Source organism: Scylla paramamosain, chromosome 12 (assembly GCF_035594125.1).
Source record: "Scylla paramamosain isolate STU-SP2022 chromosome 12, ASM3559412v1, whole genome shotgun sequence".
NCBI classification, from domain to species: Eukaryota; Metazoa; Arthropoda; class Malacostraca; order Decapoda; family Portunidae; genus Scylla; species Scylla paramamosain.
In genome coordinates, this window is record NC_087162.1 from 565,001 (window position 1) to 582,500 (window position 17,500).

General features: G+C 46.2%; 1 protein-coding gene across 4 annotated transcripts in view; it reads right to left on the reverse strand.

Annotated features, from left to right (window-relative positions):
* Positions 1-17,500, reverse strand: part of LOC135105494 (zinc finger protein 384-like) — a 224,105-nt gene that overhangs the window by 76,554 nt on the left and 130,051 nt on the right. For all 4 annotated transcript variants that reach the window (XM_064013629.1, XM_064013628.1, XM_064013630.1 and 1 more), the window contains exon 3: positions 7,470-7,692. In XM_064013629.1, coding sequence (XP_063869699.1) covers positions 7,470-7,692 — 223 coding nt within the window. The remainder of the gene's footprint in view (positions 1-7,469; positions 7,693-17,500) is intronic.

Sequence of the window (17,500 nt, forward strand, 5' to 3'; positions counted from 1 at the left end):
GAAAGAAATTAAGAAAAGATAATACGTAAAGGAAGTAAGAAAAAAGCCTTGCAAAATAACTACATTCTCTCTCTCTCTCTCTCTCTCTCTCTCTCTCTCTCTCTCTCTCTCTCTCTCTCTCCCTCTCTCTCTGACACGAAAGATAATATGAACAGAAAATAAGGACAAAAAAAAAATCTTGCAATATAACTACATTCCCTCTTCTTTATCCCTCTCTCTCTCTCTCTCTCTCTCTCTCTCTCTCTCTCTCTCTCTCTCTCTCTCTCTCTCTCTCTCTCTCTCTCTCTCTCGGCTACCACCACCACCACCACTAGCCTGCCAATCTCTTAAATGGAGGACATCTTTCAGTTCCTCAGATACATTGGAGTCACATTCTTTAGCGCCTTTGAAAGTCCTCTGCCCAGCTCCCGCCTCCCGACTCGACTCCCGCCGTCTTCTCCAGCACATTTTTACCCAAATTAAACTTCCCTTCTACGGAGCACGAGTGACACTGGTAATAATGGGAATCTTGGACAATGCCCTTCTTAACCTCTTGTTCCGACTGTGTCCGTTGTTCCTGATGACTAATGTAGAGTAGTAGTAGTAGTAGTAGTAGCAGTAGCAGTGGTGGTGGTTGTAGTAGTCATGGTTGTATTAGTGGTGGCTGTTGTAGTAGTAGTAGTAGTGTTTGTAGTGGTGATGATAGAAGTGGTTGCAGTAGTAGTGCTAGTGGTGATGGTAGTGGTGGTGGTTGTAGTAGTAGTAGTAGTAGAAGTAGTAGTAGTAATGATGGTAATGGTGTTGTTATTCAAACAATGTTCTTTTCTATTATAACATTCCTTTATTTTAAAACTGAAGAGCCTTTCCTTACACTAATAAACGTAACACTAATAATAACAATAAGCATATTCTCAATAATACTCGATTTTCATTTTCCGCATATATCCCTGTGGCTTCCTTTACCTCGGGGCTTTCTACTCAGGGATCAGGAGGAGGAGGAGGAGGAGGAGGAGGAGGAGGAATACTGATGGTTAAAGAGGAGTGGGGATTGTTGGGAGAGAGGAGCATGGGAGAACGAGGAAGAGAGGAAGAGGAAGAGGAGGAGGAGGAGGAGGAGGAGGAGGAGGAGGAGGAGGAGGAGGAGGAGGAGGAGGAGAGTGAAGGCTGGGGCCACCTCCCTAAAACGAAGATCTCCATAATATTCTCTCTCTCTCTCTCTCTCTCTCTCTCTCTCTCTCTCTCTCTCTCTCTCTCTCTCTCTCTCTCTCTTATCCATCCACACATTCATCCACATTCTCTAAATTACCACACACACACACATACACACACACACACACACACATAGTCACTCACACACACACATAGTCACTCACACACTCACTCACGTACCGCTTAGCACCCTTCTCTCACTTCCGAGCCACACTTCTCATCTACATGCTACCATTTCCTATCATTTTTCTCCCACTCTTTCCTCTCCCGCTCCTGCCACTTTCCTGTCCCTCCTCCCGCCTCTCCCTCTCTCTCTCTCTCTCTCTCTCTCTCTCTCTCTCTCTCTCTCTCTCTCCTTCCCCTACCGCCGCCTCCCATATTCTCCCCTACGGCCGCGTAACTCCTGTCAAGATCTCGTAAGGCTTCCAAACGCCTCTTCGTCCCCTTTCATCTCTTCCCTCAACGAGACAATTTGTAATGGTCCCGGTCCACTTACGAGGCTCTCTCCGCGATGGCTTAAGCTCCTCCCCTCCCTCTCTCCCTCCCCTCCCGCCTTCCTTCTTCCTCTCGTCTTCCTTCTTCTACTCCTTTTCTCTCTCTGTCTGTCCTTCTGTCTCCCATATCTCGTCTTCTTTCTCTCTTTCGTCCTATTTCCTTATGTCTCTTTATTCTAACTCCTCTCTCGTGTGTTTTTTTTTCTTCAGAATTTCTCTCTCTCTCTCTCTCTCTCTCTCTCTCTCTCTCTCTCTCTCTCTCTCTCTCTGTCTAGCCCTCATTAATTTCCCTCCCCCATTAGCTCTAACTCTCCCTCCCTCCTTCCCTCTCTCCTTCCTACTCTCTCACCACTCCCTCCCTTCCTCCCTCCCTCCCTCCTTTCCTTCCTTCTTCTCCTCCTCCTCCTCCTCCTCCACAGCCACATACATTCCACTAAGGTGGTCTCACAGGGAAAGCAACATTTAGTGAGAGTCGATGTTTCTGTGTGTGTGTGTGTGTGTGTGTGTGTGTGTGTGTGTGTGTGTGTGGAGGGTCACGGCCAGTCTCGCCCCAATAATGAGGCAGCTGATAGCCCTCCACCCCTCCGGCTGTGTGCTAAACGGCCATCAGATATAGAATAGAGGGACACAGTCTTTGGGTCACAGAGGAGCAATTTGCAGTATTAAAAGGAGAAGGAGATGGAGAGGTAAGTGAGGGAGAATGAGGAAGAGAATGAGGCGACGGAAACCAACCGGAATTAAATGAAATTGTGATAAACAAGAGAGAGAGAGAGAGAGAGAGAGAGAGAGAGAGAGAGAGAGAGAGAGAGAGAGAGAGAGAGAGAGAGAGGAACAGAGAGAAATTTAATGTTGGTAGCATGATAATCGCAGAGCTCACGGGTGATCAAGGAGATGAGGGCGGCACTTCACGCGAAAGAAATGAACAAAACGTACCTTCCAAGTGACGTGGGATTATGTCACAAGCGACGACGAGGAACGGGGAGAAGATTGGGAGGAGGAAGAAGAAGAAGAGGAGGAAAGGGAAGATTCTATAGAGATAGAGAAGTAAGAGGATGTAAAGTAGGATGACGATGAGGAGGAAGAAGTAAAAGAAATAAAAGACTGGGATCAAGAAGAGGAGGAGGAGGAGGAGGAGGAGATAGGGGAAGATGACGATGAAGAAGAAAGAAAAGATTTGAGAAGAGAAGTAGGAAAGGGAAAAACTGGGAAGAAGAGGAGGATTATGAAAAGGAAAGAACAATGACGAAGAGGTTAAGGGGAAGACGAAGAGAATTCTGAAGAGGAAGAGAAGATGGAGAACGACGACGAAGAGAAGATAAAAAGACTGGGAAGGAGAGAAAGAAGAGTCTAAAAATATGAAAGAGAATGAAAAGGAGAATGACGATGATGACAAATAAAAGCACAGAGATGAAAGAAAAGAAAAATAGAAGATAACGCCGCTGAAAAGACGAAGAAAAAAACAAGAAACAAAAAAAAAGAGAAGGGAGAAGATAAAATGGTACGTAGAGAGAATAAGAATGAAGATATTAAGCATGGAAATAATTCCTTGGAGACGCGCGCGGGATGTGATTTTATAGGCAATCAATTTTATATTCTGGAGCATAAAATTGTCCCTCCTTTCAGAACCCTGTGCCAGAATCCACAGAGACAAGGAGTTCTCAATTTTCAACCAGACTTGCACGGTTCAACTCCTGCCGACCCCAAGCACCGCCACAGCTTTGTGTATCCGCCACACACACACACACACACACACACACACACACACACACACGCACACACCTAACTGGCTATGCACGCGACCACTGGCGGTTGCTACAGAAACGTTAAAAAAAATGGTCGCTTGGAAAAACGAATAAAAAGAACGATAGATAAAGGTGGTGGTGAAGGAAGTAGTGTTGGTGGCGGTGTTAACTGCAGTGGTGGTGCTGGTGGTGCTGGTGGTGCTGGTGTTCCAGGTGGCGGCGGCAGCGGTGGTGGTTGTAGTAATGGAGAAAGTGTTGATGTAGATTGTGGTAGTGGTGGTGGTGTGGTGGTGGTGGTGGTGGTGGTGGTGGGTTGGCATACACGAGCATGGCGACAGACGGCATCCCAACCAACACAGGAGAGCTCCACCCGGGTGCCTCGTCAGCTCTTTTATTATCCATGGGGGGCAGCGCTCCCCCTCGTCTCCTCAGTTTATAGCCTTTCCCTCACAAATATCACACATAAAGACGAGTTGAGGGTGAAGATGGGTGTAGCTTACGAATGAAGGGGGTGCAGGAGGGAAAAGGAGGAGGAGAAGAAGGAAAATAGAAAAGAAGGGGGAGAAGAAGGAAAATGAGAAGGAAAAGTTAGTTACCCTTTCTCTTTATTTTTTTCCCCCTCAGGTGTATCTCGACCCAACATTTTATCTCCTCGAACACGTTCAACCGTTCTTCGTCTTCGCTGCAAAACCACCATCTTTTCCGGTACTGTCCTCGCCGATTCTTGCCCTTTCCTCACCTACACGTCATCTAAAACCCTTTGCCCGCAGCCCCCTCCCTCTCTCTCTCTCTCTCGCTCTCAAACATACATCTTTCTAGCATCCCTACCTATCCCATTTCTCTCTCTCTCTCTCTCTCTCTCTCTCTCTCTCTCTCTCTCTCTCTCTCTCTCTCTCTCTCTCTCTCTCTCTCTCTCTCTCTCATCTCCCCGCACTTTATCTTTTCTGATTTCAAACAACTTCCAAGAGAGCCACACCCGCCCTTCCACCACCACCACCACCACCGCCACCACCACTACCACTGCCTCCACCACCACCACCACCTCCCTGCCCCTTCCTTCCCTCCCTCCACCAATCCTTCCATGATGGCTGGAGGAAAAAATAATACTCGTGGGCCAACTTTGATGCATTCCAAACAAGAGCCATTTATCTATATTTACGTGTGTGGACAGGAATTGCGAGGGGGAAGTGGGCGGGTATTCTTTAAAGTTAAGGAGAGAGAGAGAGAGAGAGAGAGAGAGAGAGAGAGAGAGAGAGAGAGAGAGAGAGAGAGAGAGAGAGAGAGAGAGAGAGAGAGAGAGAACAAAAAAGAGCAGTAGAAGCAGACCTATTGGCTCTTACTAAGGCTGTCTGTAATATAGCAGGTGTCGGATAGAGAGAGAGAGAGAGAGAGAGAGAGAGAGAGAGAGAGAGAGAGAGAGAGAGAGAGAGAGAGAGAGAGAGAGAGAGAGAGAGAGAGAGAGAGAGAGAGAGAGAGAGAGAGAGCACAGGCACACCGTTAAATAAAAATAAAGGGGGAGAAGCGGAAAAGAAGTAAAACCAATAAGCAGAAAGTGGAAGAGGAACGCAAAAAATGAATACATATACATATCAACACCCGAGAAAATTAAGGTGATTCGTAAAATCTGATTACCACACCGAAAGAATAACAAAGGAAAAAGTTGAAAAATAAGGAAAGGGGAAATGGGGTGGAATGAGAGAGAGAGAGAGAGAGAGAGAGAGAGAGAGAGAGAGAGAGAGAGAGAGAGAGAGAGAGAGAGAGAGAGAGACTAAGTAGGAATAACAAAGAAGTACCGGAAGAGGAAGGGAGGGGTATGAGAGAACATGGGATTTAAATGTGGTAGTAATGGAGGAAAGAAACAAGTGCAAGCAGTAAAAGAGACTACAGCAGGAGCAGCACATGAAGAGGAGGAAGAGCTAGTAGTAATAGTAGTAGTAGTAGTAGTAGTAGTAGTAGTAGTAACACTGGCAGGAGTAGGATGTTCACGATAGTAGTAGTAGTAGTAGTAGTAGTAGTAGTAGTAGTAGTAGCAGCAGCATTAGCAGAAGACACAAAATCATGATATTCGCGGTAGTTATAGCAATAGTATTATTATTATTACTATTATTATTATTATTATTATTATTAGTAGTAGTAGTAGTAATAGGAGTACAAGTAGCACTAACAGGAGGAGTAGCAGAAGCATGATATACACGATAGTTATAGTAATATTAGTATTAGTATTATTATTAGTAGTATTAGTATTAGTATTAGTATTAGTAGTAGTAGTAGTAGCAGCAGCAGTAGTAGCAATAGTACCAGCACCAGCAGGAGAAGCAGCAGCAGCAGCAGGAGTAGGAGCAGCAGCAGGAGGGTCACAAGGGCCGGGACCCACTTTACTTTATGACCCAATTTGAATATTCTGCAAACATAACTCAGCCTTTTGTTTCACGTGGCTCCGAATTTTGGCCTCGACTTCCATAAAGGAGAACTAACTCCCTGGATCCTGCTTGCACTTCCTTCTTCTCCTCCTCCTCCTCCTCCTCCTCCTCCTCTTACTTTTCTTTCTTTCTCCTTCCTCCTTCTCTTACTTGTCTTTCTTCCTTACTTCTCCTCATCCTATATTCTGTGTCTTCCTCATACTTCCTCTTACCCCAAAAGCCTCCCCGTCTCCCTGTTTCTTCTCTTCCTCTTTCATATATTCCTTTCACTATTTTTTATCGTCTTCCTGCTGCCTCGCCACCAGAGAGAGAGAGAGAGAGAGAGAGAGAGAGAGAGAGAGAGAGAGAGAGAGAGAAAGCCTCCCTCCCTCCTGTTTACTTCCAACCCTCGCTCGTGAAAGCTACAGAGGCTCTACAGAATCATAAAAAAAGACAAAAGAAAAAAAAGCAACAGCACAAGCTCCTCCTGCTTCTCTTCTTTTCCCCTTCTTCCTTTCCTCCTCCTCCTCCTCCTCCTCCTCCTCCAGCCCCTCCCCTGCATGCACCCCCCTCACTAAATACTGCCATTACGTTAAGATGCATTATTTTGTTCAAGCACTCTTCTCTCTCACGTTAAAAGCCGAAAAAATAACACGCACAACATTATTATAGAAAAAAATCGGAGTATATACTTAAGCATGTATTTTTACTGTTGCCGCTTTCTTTTGCAAGACAAAGAAACGCAAAAAGGAATTCTTTAATGAACCTCCTTTGTCTGCCATGCCGTCTTTGACACTTAGTTAATAACCATGACTGGCTTACTACCTCCTCTCTCTCTCTCTCTTTCTCTGTCTCTCTGCGGCGTCACTGAGCTACATGATATCAGGCAATTTCACTGTTCATCTTCGTGTACCTTTGCCTTCAATTTGATTCTCTTGTGTCCACTCGTAAGTATTGTGCGGGTGAGGCTGTGGGCGCGAGGGTCAACGGATGGATGCATGGGTGGTGGGTTGGTGGGTGAGTGGGGAACAAAATGCCAGCAGTCCTTTAAATTTTGAGGGGAAAACATTAATGTTCGAGACTCCGAAATTACTGAAGCAAGGGTGTCGCGATCCCCTTTCCGGCGAAGGGGAAATTAAAGTGAGGCCGCGAGGGGTGAGGGGAGCTAGTGTGTGGCGGGGTGAAGGAGGGGAGTGAGGGGCTTATGGAAGGTGTGAGTTTGCATGTGAAAGATGAGCACGTGGACAGACATAAGAGGCCGCTATGCAAGATGGTGTGTGGCCGACTCATCACGGCGGCAGGTGAATAAGAAATGGTGAAATGCCACCCGATGATTATACTCAGTTACCCTACCCATTCCTCCCTGTCTGAGTCTTGTGGTGAACTAGTGTGTGCGCTGAGACGCCTGTACAGAGGCACGCGACACACACACACACACACACACACACACACACACACACACACACACACACACACACAAACGTGATAAAGAGATCTGTCTTGGTCCCCGTGTCATCACGCTAAACTTGGCGCTGCAGCAAGTCACGAGTTCTGAGCAACTATGTTTTATGGAGACGTGCAGATGCCGTGCATCACCCAGAGAGCCTGACTCCCTCCCCCCTGTGTGGTGCCCCGCGGGTACTCACCGGTGTGGAGTCTGGTGTGTTGCTGCACGTGGGAGAGTTGCTTGAAGCGTCGGTCGCAGTAGGAGCACTTGTATGGCTTCTCGCCGGTGTGCACTCTAATGTGCTGCACCAGCTGGTGGTTAGAGGAGAAGGACTTCAGGCACTGCTGACACTGGTGCGGCTTCACCTCGGTGCGGTGAGTATCGCGGTTGTGCATCTGCATGGCAGACTTGTGCATGAAGATCTGTAATGGACATCAGAGTCATTAGTGTTCTGAAACACAAATGTTGTAATATAAACAAAATATGACGTCAAACTCTTAACCTTACATAGCTCTAAAAACTCAAAAGTTCATTCAAGCAGACGCCACAAGACATTCATTACTTCTTGATAAATCAACGGGAAAGGAAAATGTGACGATGGTCGTGAGAGAGCGACGCCCAAGCTAGATTCTTAATTTCCGAGGTCGAGTCAGTGAGGCCCCGTGAATCCTGCCGCTCACTCACGCCGCCCTGACGAGCCTCGCAAGGAACATGAAAAAACCCGCTCTGTTATCCGTTCTAGCTAATGGCGGGGACGAGCGTCCTGAATATTTGACAGAAGATTAAGACGGTTACTTCAAATTTCTCCCCTTTTTTTCTGAAAGAGACAACCTCAGCAGCGTCGTGGAGGGTGCGAGGTCACCGCGAGGAGTGGGTCACGAGAGGCCTAGTCTTCATCACTCAGCGGCACCCTTGGAGGCAGCCACTCATTAATAACATCGCGGGAAGTGACACTTTACGGCACCCATTAAGGTCGCAATGTCTTCACCAACAGTCGACTCAACACAAATTACCCCACGCGATTTTTTTTAACTCACCACCGGCATTTGGCGTGAGCGTGGCGGCGGCGGGAACAGAGATACAGCTACGTGGCTCCGGTATGAATAAAACATAGCGCTCTACTCGTTAGTGATAAATCACAAGTGATGACAATGAAGCGTCCTCGCGAGGATTAATGAAAGGCGGGAGGGAGCGCTCGCCTCCACTCTGCCTCGTCTTCTCTTGCGAGAAAGAGCGAGAGTTTGCCAGAGAACTCAAACTCATGCTGCTCGTGTTGCCCATCTCGGGGCTCGCCAAGTCCTACGCAGGAAGGAAGGCAGATTTGAAAGGAAAAATCGTCATGTTTTCCGTTTGGGGTTGACTTGCTATTCCCTTTTGATGGGAGAAGGTGCATTCATGAAGAGCTTAAACATTTTGACAAGGACTACAATAATTTCTTCATTTTTGCTGCATGCCGGATGACTAATCAGCTCTGCATGATTCCCACGAGCACCGCGCCGACTCCCGCGAACCTTTTGGGGATTCCTTAGAGCCTACAGTTTGTTTGGCAAGTTTTTCATCAAGGCAGCACTATGAACTAAAAGGCAACAAAATAGAATGAAGTGATGGATTAGTGAGCAAATCTAATAAATGACACATATTCCAATTTCATGTAATCGAGGAGCAAAATAATCTCCCATTTCTCTGCCGCCTCCTGCCTCCCTCCACCCACCTTATCTCCCTTCCCTCCCTCCCCTCACCTCCCGGGCCTCCCTTATCTCGCCTCCCAGTGGATCAGCAACACAATCCCGGGATGTTTTCACCCACGGTGCCGCCGCGCTGCTTCCGACTCACTCATCCCCAAATGATTATAATAAAAGTGAATGTGATTAAAATCCTCATTAAAAATCGCCCATATTTTGGCACACACTTGCTCCTGGTCACAATTTTTCATGTGTAATGGGAGGCGACGTGGCCAGAGCAGCGGCCGTCGTTTCATCGTCTACCGCCCGGTTTCACAGACCTTCGTATCAACACACGTCTTCAGCACGAGCCGGAGGAGTGGGCGCGCCCCTCGCCCGAGCGAACTCCACCATTACTCTGACTTCAAATTACTCGTATGGTAGCAGGGAGGCGCCATAGGTCGGCCGGGGGGAGGCGGGGCGGTGGAAGCGGCGCTGGTGGAGAGGGTGGAGAGGGCGGAGAGGTGTCGAGCGAACTGGGATAACGCAGATGGGATATAATACGCCAACAAATGAGACACATTAATGAAGAAACGTTGCCGCTGTCTTTTAATCGTTCCTGTTGAACATTTAATGACGGCCCATTTTTCACCACTCGGGGGACCACGGGTGAGAAGGGGGAGGGGGATGGTGTGTAAGGGGGAGGCAAGGAAAGGGGAAAAAGTGTTGTTGAAATGGAGGGAAAAGTTAGGTTGAGGGGAATGAAGGGAAAGATATCCACGTAATGAGTTAAGGCATGTGTCTCACCTTGCCTGCCTGTCTCTAATGCCACCAGTGTCTCTTATAGCACTTCACAACGTGTAAATAAGCGTCAAGCTACGGATGTGCATGTACAAATGTAACGATTCCTCGTCTGCCTTGCTTTGAAGAGATAATTCACCACCAGACTAGCTTTTTTCTGTATCTATTATATTCTTAAAGTACGTTCAACTTTCAATGTAAATTTAATACATGACATCTATAATTTAAAAGAGCAGTAATTTCTCGTTTCTTCCTTTAACTGGGACAAGATCATTTACACGTTAATTAACTTTATCTTCAGTCATCCATTTTAAGAAAAGACTTTCAATAGCCTTCAACATCAAGTCAACGTACATCATCTCTAATATAACAACTATTTTCCCTAAGAAACCCATACATCGTTTTCTGTCTCGGTTTTCATTCGCAAGGCGGCTCGTATTGACTGTGGCGGTAGATGTGTATGTAATATAATGGGCGTGGGAGGGATGATGTGGCGGCCACTTGCGATTCGCCTCCACAGCCTCGGCAGCAAAAGTTAAGACGCACTGCCTCGTCCCGCGTTAGTAATGTGGCAATTCATTTTCCAAAAACCGCCTCTCATTTAATTTGGAGGATGCCCAACTCTCTTCTTCCCTTCCTCCCTCCTTCCCTTGACTTCCTCCTCCTTTATCTCAACATTCATCCCCCCCCCTCTCTCTCTCTCTCTCTCTCTCTCTGCTACAATGTCTCTGTGACGTATTCTCTTGCGTTAATTTAAATGTGTGTGTGTGTGTGTGTGTGTGTGTGTGTGTGTGTACGTTTACTGAAGAACAGACGAGTGAAGGGTTTTTGTCATGCATTGAATAACAGGCGCTTCTTTCCCTCGCAGGCTGAGAACAACGTGGGTGATCGATAGAGAGAAGGGAAGAGCAATGAGACGATTGACGCTGGGAACATATGATGGCTAATCCTTCGTCATCCTTATACTCTCTCTCTCTCTCTCTCTCTCTCTCTCTCTCTCTCTCTCTCTCTCTCTCTCTCTCTCTCTCTCTCTCTCTCTCTCTCTCTCTCCTAAACAGTCACATTAAAAACTCGTTACTGGAGCAGCCTTTTTCTTTCACCTGGACGAGCTCTTTGGCTCAGACTGCTACACACACACACACACACACACACACACACACACACACACACACACACACACACACACACACACACACACACAGCATTTATGTATTATTTCACCACGAATGACACAATATATGCAATCTCACCTCAAATAGCTCAAGTGCTTAATATTTCCCGGCGAACAAAAAGCAATAAAACCACTTTTATTTGTGCTCTTTTTAATAACCGAGGTTGAGAGAGAGAGACAGAGAGAGAGGTAGAGAGCAAAAGTTGAAATAAAACAACGCATCAACAGGAACCTAACAAGTAATTATGCTAGAATCACGTGACTCATGCACTCTAGCACAACACTCACACTAACACGCAGAGCAATGCACTTCACGTGTTTACTGTAATGTCAACTGTACAAGCAGAGCAATGCACTTCACGTGTTTACTGTAATGTCAGCTGCACAAACATCACTTTAATTACGACTAAGAGTACCGCACAAAACCAGACTCAACTTTAATTACCGGTGAAAAATGACAAAACCTACGATATATATAAATGAATATAAATGAATGACTCCAGATAATCAAGATAAAAACGCTTATGATTTTTGCCGTGCACGCCTTCTGGTTGGGCGAGGCGGGAGCGAGAGAGGCGGCCCCGAGGGGAGGCGCGGGGCTGTGTGGGTGGCGTGGTTCTTTCTTGCCCCAGGAGCCCTTCATATTACCGCCGTAAACTGGCGGAGATGGTGGAGAACTGCCAGGAACGCAGAGCTTCGCCAGTGCTATTATCCTCCTCCTCCTCCTCCTCCTCCTCCACCTAGTCCTCGTCTTTCTCCTCCTCTCACTCGTTTTCTCTATTTTCTCTCCCCAATGAATCTCAAACCACGCCTTCTGAATGGTTATTTTTCCCCGCGTTCACTTTTAATCTGTTAGGTTTGTTTCGTCACCATCCTCGTCATTAATGCTTACTTCGATTTTTGTGCTTTTCCTGCTCCTGCTCTTCCTATTTTTCCCTGTGTGCATTTTCCTCACTTTCCCTCCTCTCACTTATTCCCCTCCTTTCACTCCTCATTCATCCTTTTCTTGCTTCCCTCCTCCAATTTTTATTTATTCCCCCCTTTTTTCCCAGTCTCCCTCAATTCATTCCTTTATCACCGCTTCGTTTCCTTTGCCTCCCTCCTCCTCCTCCTCTTCCTCTTCCCCTCTGCTCCTCCTGCTGCTACTGCTCCTCCTCCTCTTCCTTCTCTCTGCACCATTTTCCAAAATTTTACTTCTCCCCCTCGTTCTCTCTCTCCTCCCCTCTATCCCGTCTTTTCTGTTCCCCTTTACCCTCCCCTCAGGTTTTAAATTCGCTGGTAATCGAATGCACGCCATAACCTGGAATTTTTTTGAAGATTAACTTTCATTTAGAAACGTTTAATATTGATCATGATGGCACAAAACACAAAGGAACTTGAAACAAAGAAGGAAAAAGGCAACTGCAGAGTAGGAATGGTCGGAAACTGTTAAGAATGAAGGGCGAGGGGTGGAGCGGAACGGAGCATGCAAAGTTAGCTTTTTTTTTTTTATTGTAAGTAAAGAAAAAATATCAAAGAAACTCGATAAATACACTACTCAGTCTTATATCAAGTGAACACTACTCTTGTTCTTCTCAGCATGAATGCACTGCTCGTTATAAACGTACTCAAGAAAACTCATTGAAAATACACAGGGAACATCCTTGCAAAACTGAAAGTAGCGGTATTCTTCTTATCACGGTTGTATTGCAGGTCATAAATTCATCAAAGAGCCTCGCAGGACGTACCCTTATACTACCACCACCACTACCACCACCGTCACTAGCCTTGCGATATCCAGCGGACACCTCCAAGGCTGTAAGGGCGGGATACGAGAGCACCGAGGAGAGCTTTAACGAGACAGGTCGAGAAAAAATGACCAATCAGTCATAACCTGATTACGAGCGCTAGTGTGTCGGCCACGCGGCGCTGATGGAAGGGAGGGAAGGACAGACACGGAGGAAGGGGCTGCAGTTGTGCCGGGAAGGTGGGGGAAGGAAGAGGGAGAGAGGAGGTTGTGTAACTGAGGGGAGGGATGGATGGAAAGATAGGGAAGGAAGATGGGGGAGATGGTGTGTGAGGGATGGAGGGGAATGTAAGGGAAGGAAGAGAGAGAAAAGGTCGTTTAAATGATGGGGAGTGTGATAGGAAGGTAAAGGAAGGAAGAGAGAGAGAGAGAAAGAGGGAAGAGAGTGTTTAAGTGAGGGGAAAGTGAGATAGTAAAATATGGGAAAGAATAAAGGGAAAGAGAAGATGCATAAGTGAAGGGAAGATTGTGTTTGTTCCAGGAAGATGTAGGATGGTAGAAGTGAGGGTAAGGGAAAGAGAGAGAGAGAGAGAGAGAGAGAGAGAGAGAGAGAGAGAGAGAGAGAGAGAGAGAGAGAGAGAGAGAGAGAGAGAGAGAGAGAGAGAGAGAGAGAGAGAGATAAAGGGGTATGTAAGTGAAAATAAAACGAGAAGGGAAGGTAAGGGAAGGAGGAGGAGGAGGAGGAAGAGAAGATGTATAACAGAGCACGTGCACTTTACAGTTACCAAAGTCTTCCATCCCAAGTCATGCCAATCCACTCAACCTTATCCACACATTACAATTCTTTACCTATCACACCAAACTTCCCCTCACTCAGACTAGCCACTCATCAATTCATTACACTGACATAAACCAATCAATCAAACTATTAAACATAACAACAACAGCAACAAGAGCGACCACAACTGCCACGTGCATTAAAGCAAGATGATTTATTTACGCTGCAAAACCAAATCCAAGAGCTCATGTGTTTTACTCCGTTCTTGTCTCAGCATTTTTCTATGAGCAGCAAAGTCAATCGTCATCTTTCTTTGAACTGAGGACATTTGTATCAGACGCAAAAGACGCCGCTCACTAAGTACGTGAGTTAATGCGCAGCTGAGGCTTGAAATTTACTGAATGTGTCGAAGTGATTCCTTATTATTTAGCACGAGGAGAGGAGGAGGCGGAGGCAGAGGAGGAGAAGGATAAGGACGAGAAGGAAGAAGAAAAGCAGGAAGACGAGGAGAAAGAGGAGGAGGAGGAGGAGGAGGAGGAGGAAAGTGCGGAGAAAATTATGCACCTTGGAGGAGAGAATTATATGAGCTAAAAAATGTAAAAGAAAGAAAGAGGAGAGAAAGAAAAGAAAAAAAAACATGGCTGTGGTGACGATATGAGGAAAAATTATGAAAAAAATGAACTAAAAATCAAGACCAACAAAGCAAAAACATAACTCTTTTCCTACAGATTGGAAAATATATATATGAAAAAAAAAACACGAATCCTAAAACAAGCTGAAGGCGAACAGACAGAAAAGAGAGAAGGCAAAATTTAATAAGCCAATAAAATTAGTATATAAAGAGAGAAGGATAAATAAGAGAGAGGAGGGGGAGGAGGAGAGGAGAGGAGGACGGAACCCAACAAAGTTTGATCTGCACTACTCATAAGAAAGTTTTAAAATCTGCAGTGAGTAGTGAGGCTGACGGGAGCGGTGGGGTGGGGGATGGGGGGAGTTGTTGGAAGGGCGGGAGCGAAGGAGAGAGAGGAGAGGAGAGGAGAAGCGAGGAGAGGAGAGAGAGAGAGAGAGAGAGAGAGAGAGAGAGGGGAGAGGAAAGGGAGGGAGAGAATGTAGGAGTAAGAAGGGTAAAAGAAATGGTGCTGTTGCTGGGTTGCTCTCTCTCTCTCTCTCTCTCTCTCTCTCTCTCTCTCTCTCTCTCTCTCTCTCTCTCTCTCCCCACTCTGGCATATAAACAACAACTGCATTTCATTATATAACTCCCAGGACCAATAAACTACAAGAGTGTGATATACATGTAAAATAATCGTCAAGTAAGGTGGAATCGTGGACAAATAAATGAAAAAAAAGTGCTGTCTGTTACCCAGTGAGCAGTAAAGTGCACGATTATTTGATCAACTGCTAATGTTATGAGGCAGATTAACCCCCGCTACCCACCAAACCCTCCATGTGGTCTGTGTCTCTATGTAAATATATGTAGATTCTCTCTCTCTCTCTCTCTCTCTCTCTCTCTCTCTCTCTCTCTCTCTCTCTCTCTCTCTCTCTCTCTCTCTCTCTCTCTCTCTCTCTCTCTCTCGATAACCATCCTCTTGAGTTCTGGTGTTATTGTTAGGAGACGCTAGAAATATACCAGGAAGGGATACAAGTGAGGGTGACGCAAGACTGGAAATGATGTTAAAGTGACTGACTGACTGACTGATTGAGGCTCCAAAACTCCGTGGTGATGGGACGCCGGGCGGTGAGGTAAGGGTGTGAAAAAAATAACGAGAGGTCAGCGGTTCGTGTCACTCCAAAGGGTCAGACGAGGCAAGGTGTATACAAAGGAAGGTCAGGCCGGGTCGGTAAAGCACCTCCCGTCTATTATCCGGCCCGAGGGGGGTTGGGGGAGGCAAATGAACCCAATTAAATCTTAATTAATAAAGTTTTGTGAAGGGGCGAGCTTTCGGGGCGTCAGATCGAACACACGGAAGGAATTACAATAATTTTTCTATTTGAATATTTCGTCCAAACTTTTTGCCTTTGAGTCTGGAAGGAAGGAAGGGATCTTTTTTCTTTATGCCTCCTGGGTGACTCGGGGCCAAGGGACTGTGGACCTTGTGGGGAGGTACTCAGGGGAGGTTTTCCCGCGACGCGCTGCGGGGAAATAAGATTCACTTTCCCTCGGATAATGACGTGGGAGGGAGAGTCAGAGGCGGGCGGGAGTGAGGCCGTTTACAGGTATCAATTCACAGGTGTTTTAGTAGCGCTCTTTATGGGGTTATGGTGTCGCTGTGCCAGTGTGAGGGGAGTGTAGGTGGATGCCAACACCTCGCCCTCACCTAAATTCCATTCCAAGTCATATCGATTCCGCTGCTCTGTCCTGTTCACTACTGACTTTTGTTATTTACTGAGGCGGCAAAACTAACACAACTCCATATCACACTTTGTTACTCGAGGACTGATCGCCCCATCACCTTGACGCTTTTGCTTTTAGTATCACGTAACGGAGGATTTTCCAATGCGTGGTATAGTTATGAGGTAACTGTCTGCTACCTGGGGCGATATAGATAAATGCTCTTACCTGTACCACCGAACACATATTTACACTAGTGGGAATATCAATAATATTGACTTTTTATCAGTACGCGCAGCACGCACACATCAACTCTCTCTCTCTCTCTCTCTCTCTCTCTCTCTCTCTCTCTCTCTCTCTCTCTCTCTCTCTCTCTCTCTCTCCTACACAGTCGTTTACAGTATCTAGTAATAGCGAAAACAATACCAGCGGTGTGGCAAAATCTAAAACAAAATAATATTTCTTTAAGCCCAAACATTCCACTCTCGCAAACACTCACTAACATTGCAAATCAAACCGCGAATACTCGAAATGAGCCGCTGACCAACCAACCAAACCAACAGACAAAACCAAACAAATAATACCCTGCACACACACACACACACACACACACACACAACCAACCCAGCGGACTTTTTTCCCCCCGCTTCGGAATCTTCCAAGATGCAGCGCCAGTCGATACAACTTTTATTTCTTTCTTTCTCTCTTTTTTTTTTTTATTTCGTTTTTTCAAACTTTTTTAATTTTATCCATCTGTGGCAGAAAAATACACTTTTGCACCTAAATATTGAATTTGAGTCTTCAATCTGCGGACTGGAAAAGTTTGCGTCTCCCACTATTGACGGCAGTTTAAGCGGCGGAAAAAGTCATCTTTGGTAAGGAAGGGAAGGGAGGAGGAAGGGTGGGACAGGGATTATGGGAGGGGACGTCTAAAGGGGGAGGGGAAAAACAGCCGTGTGGGGAGACGGGAGAGGGAGAGAGGGAGGGGAATAAGGGAAGAGAGAGAGAGAGAGAGAGAGAGAGAGAGAGAGAGAGAGAGAGAGAGAGAGAGAGAGAGAGAGAGAGAGAGAGAGAGAGAGAGAGAGTCAGAGAGGGAGGGAGGGAGGAAGGGAGTCAGAGAGGAGAGCCCAGCTGGGGATAGAGGGGAAAACTGATAAAAGAGGAGAAAAAGGAAGGAAGGGAATGGCATAGGAAGAGAGGGGATGAGAAGGAGGCTTACAGAGAAAAAGACGAAAAAGAGGAAACAGAAATATAAAAGAAATGGGAAGGAGTAGAGAATAGGAGAGCGCAGAGAGGGGAGGGAGAAAAGAATACGAAGGGGAAAGCCAGAAGAGGAAACAGACGCAGGTGAGGAAAGGGAAAATGCAAGGAAAAAAATACATATATACCGGTGGAACAAAGGAAAAATAAAAATAATTCGAAAGACCTTAACTATAACATTCGATGCGACATACATACATACATGGGGGTGCACACACACAAACACACACACACACACACACAGAGAGAGAGAGAGAGAGAGAGAGAGAGAGAGAGAGAGAGAGAGAGAGAGAGAGAGAGAGAGAGAGAGAGAGAGAGAGAGAGAGAGAGAGAGAGAGAGAGAGAGAGCATCACATATACATAGTTCACACACACACACACACACACACACACACACACACAGTATTAATGAATGCGTGAGACTTTATGAAATGCTGGCTTTTTTAATAACACACGAGGACATCCGCGCCCCCCACATCATTTCCCGCCGCGTGCCGCACACAC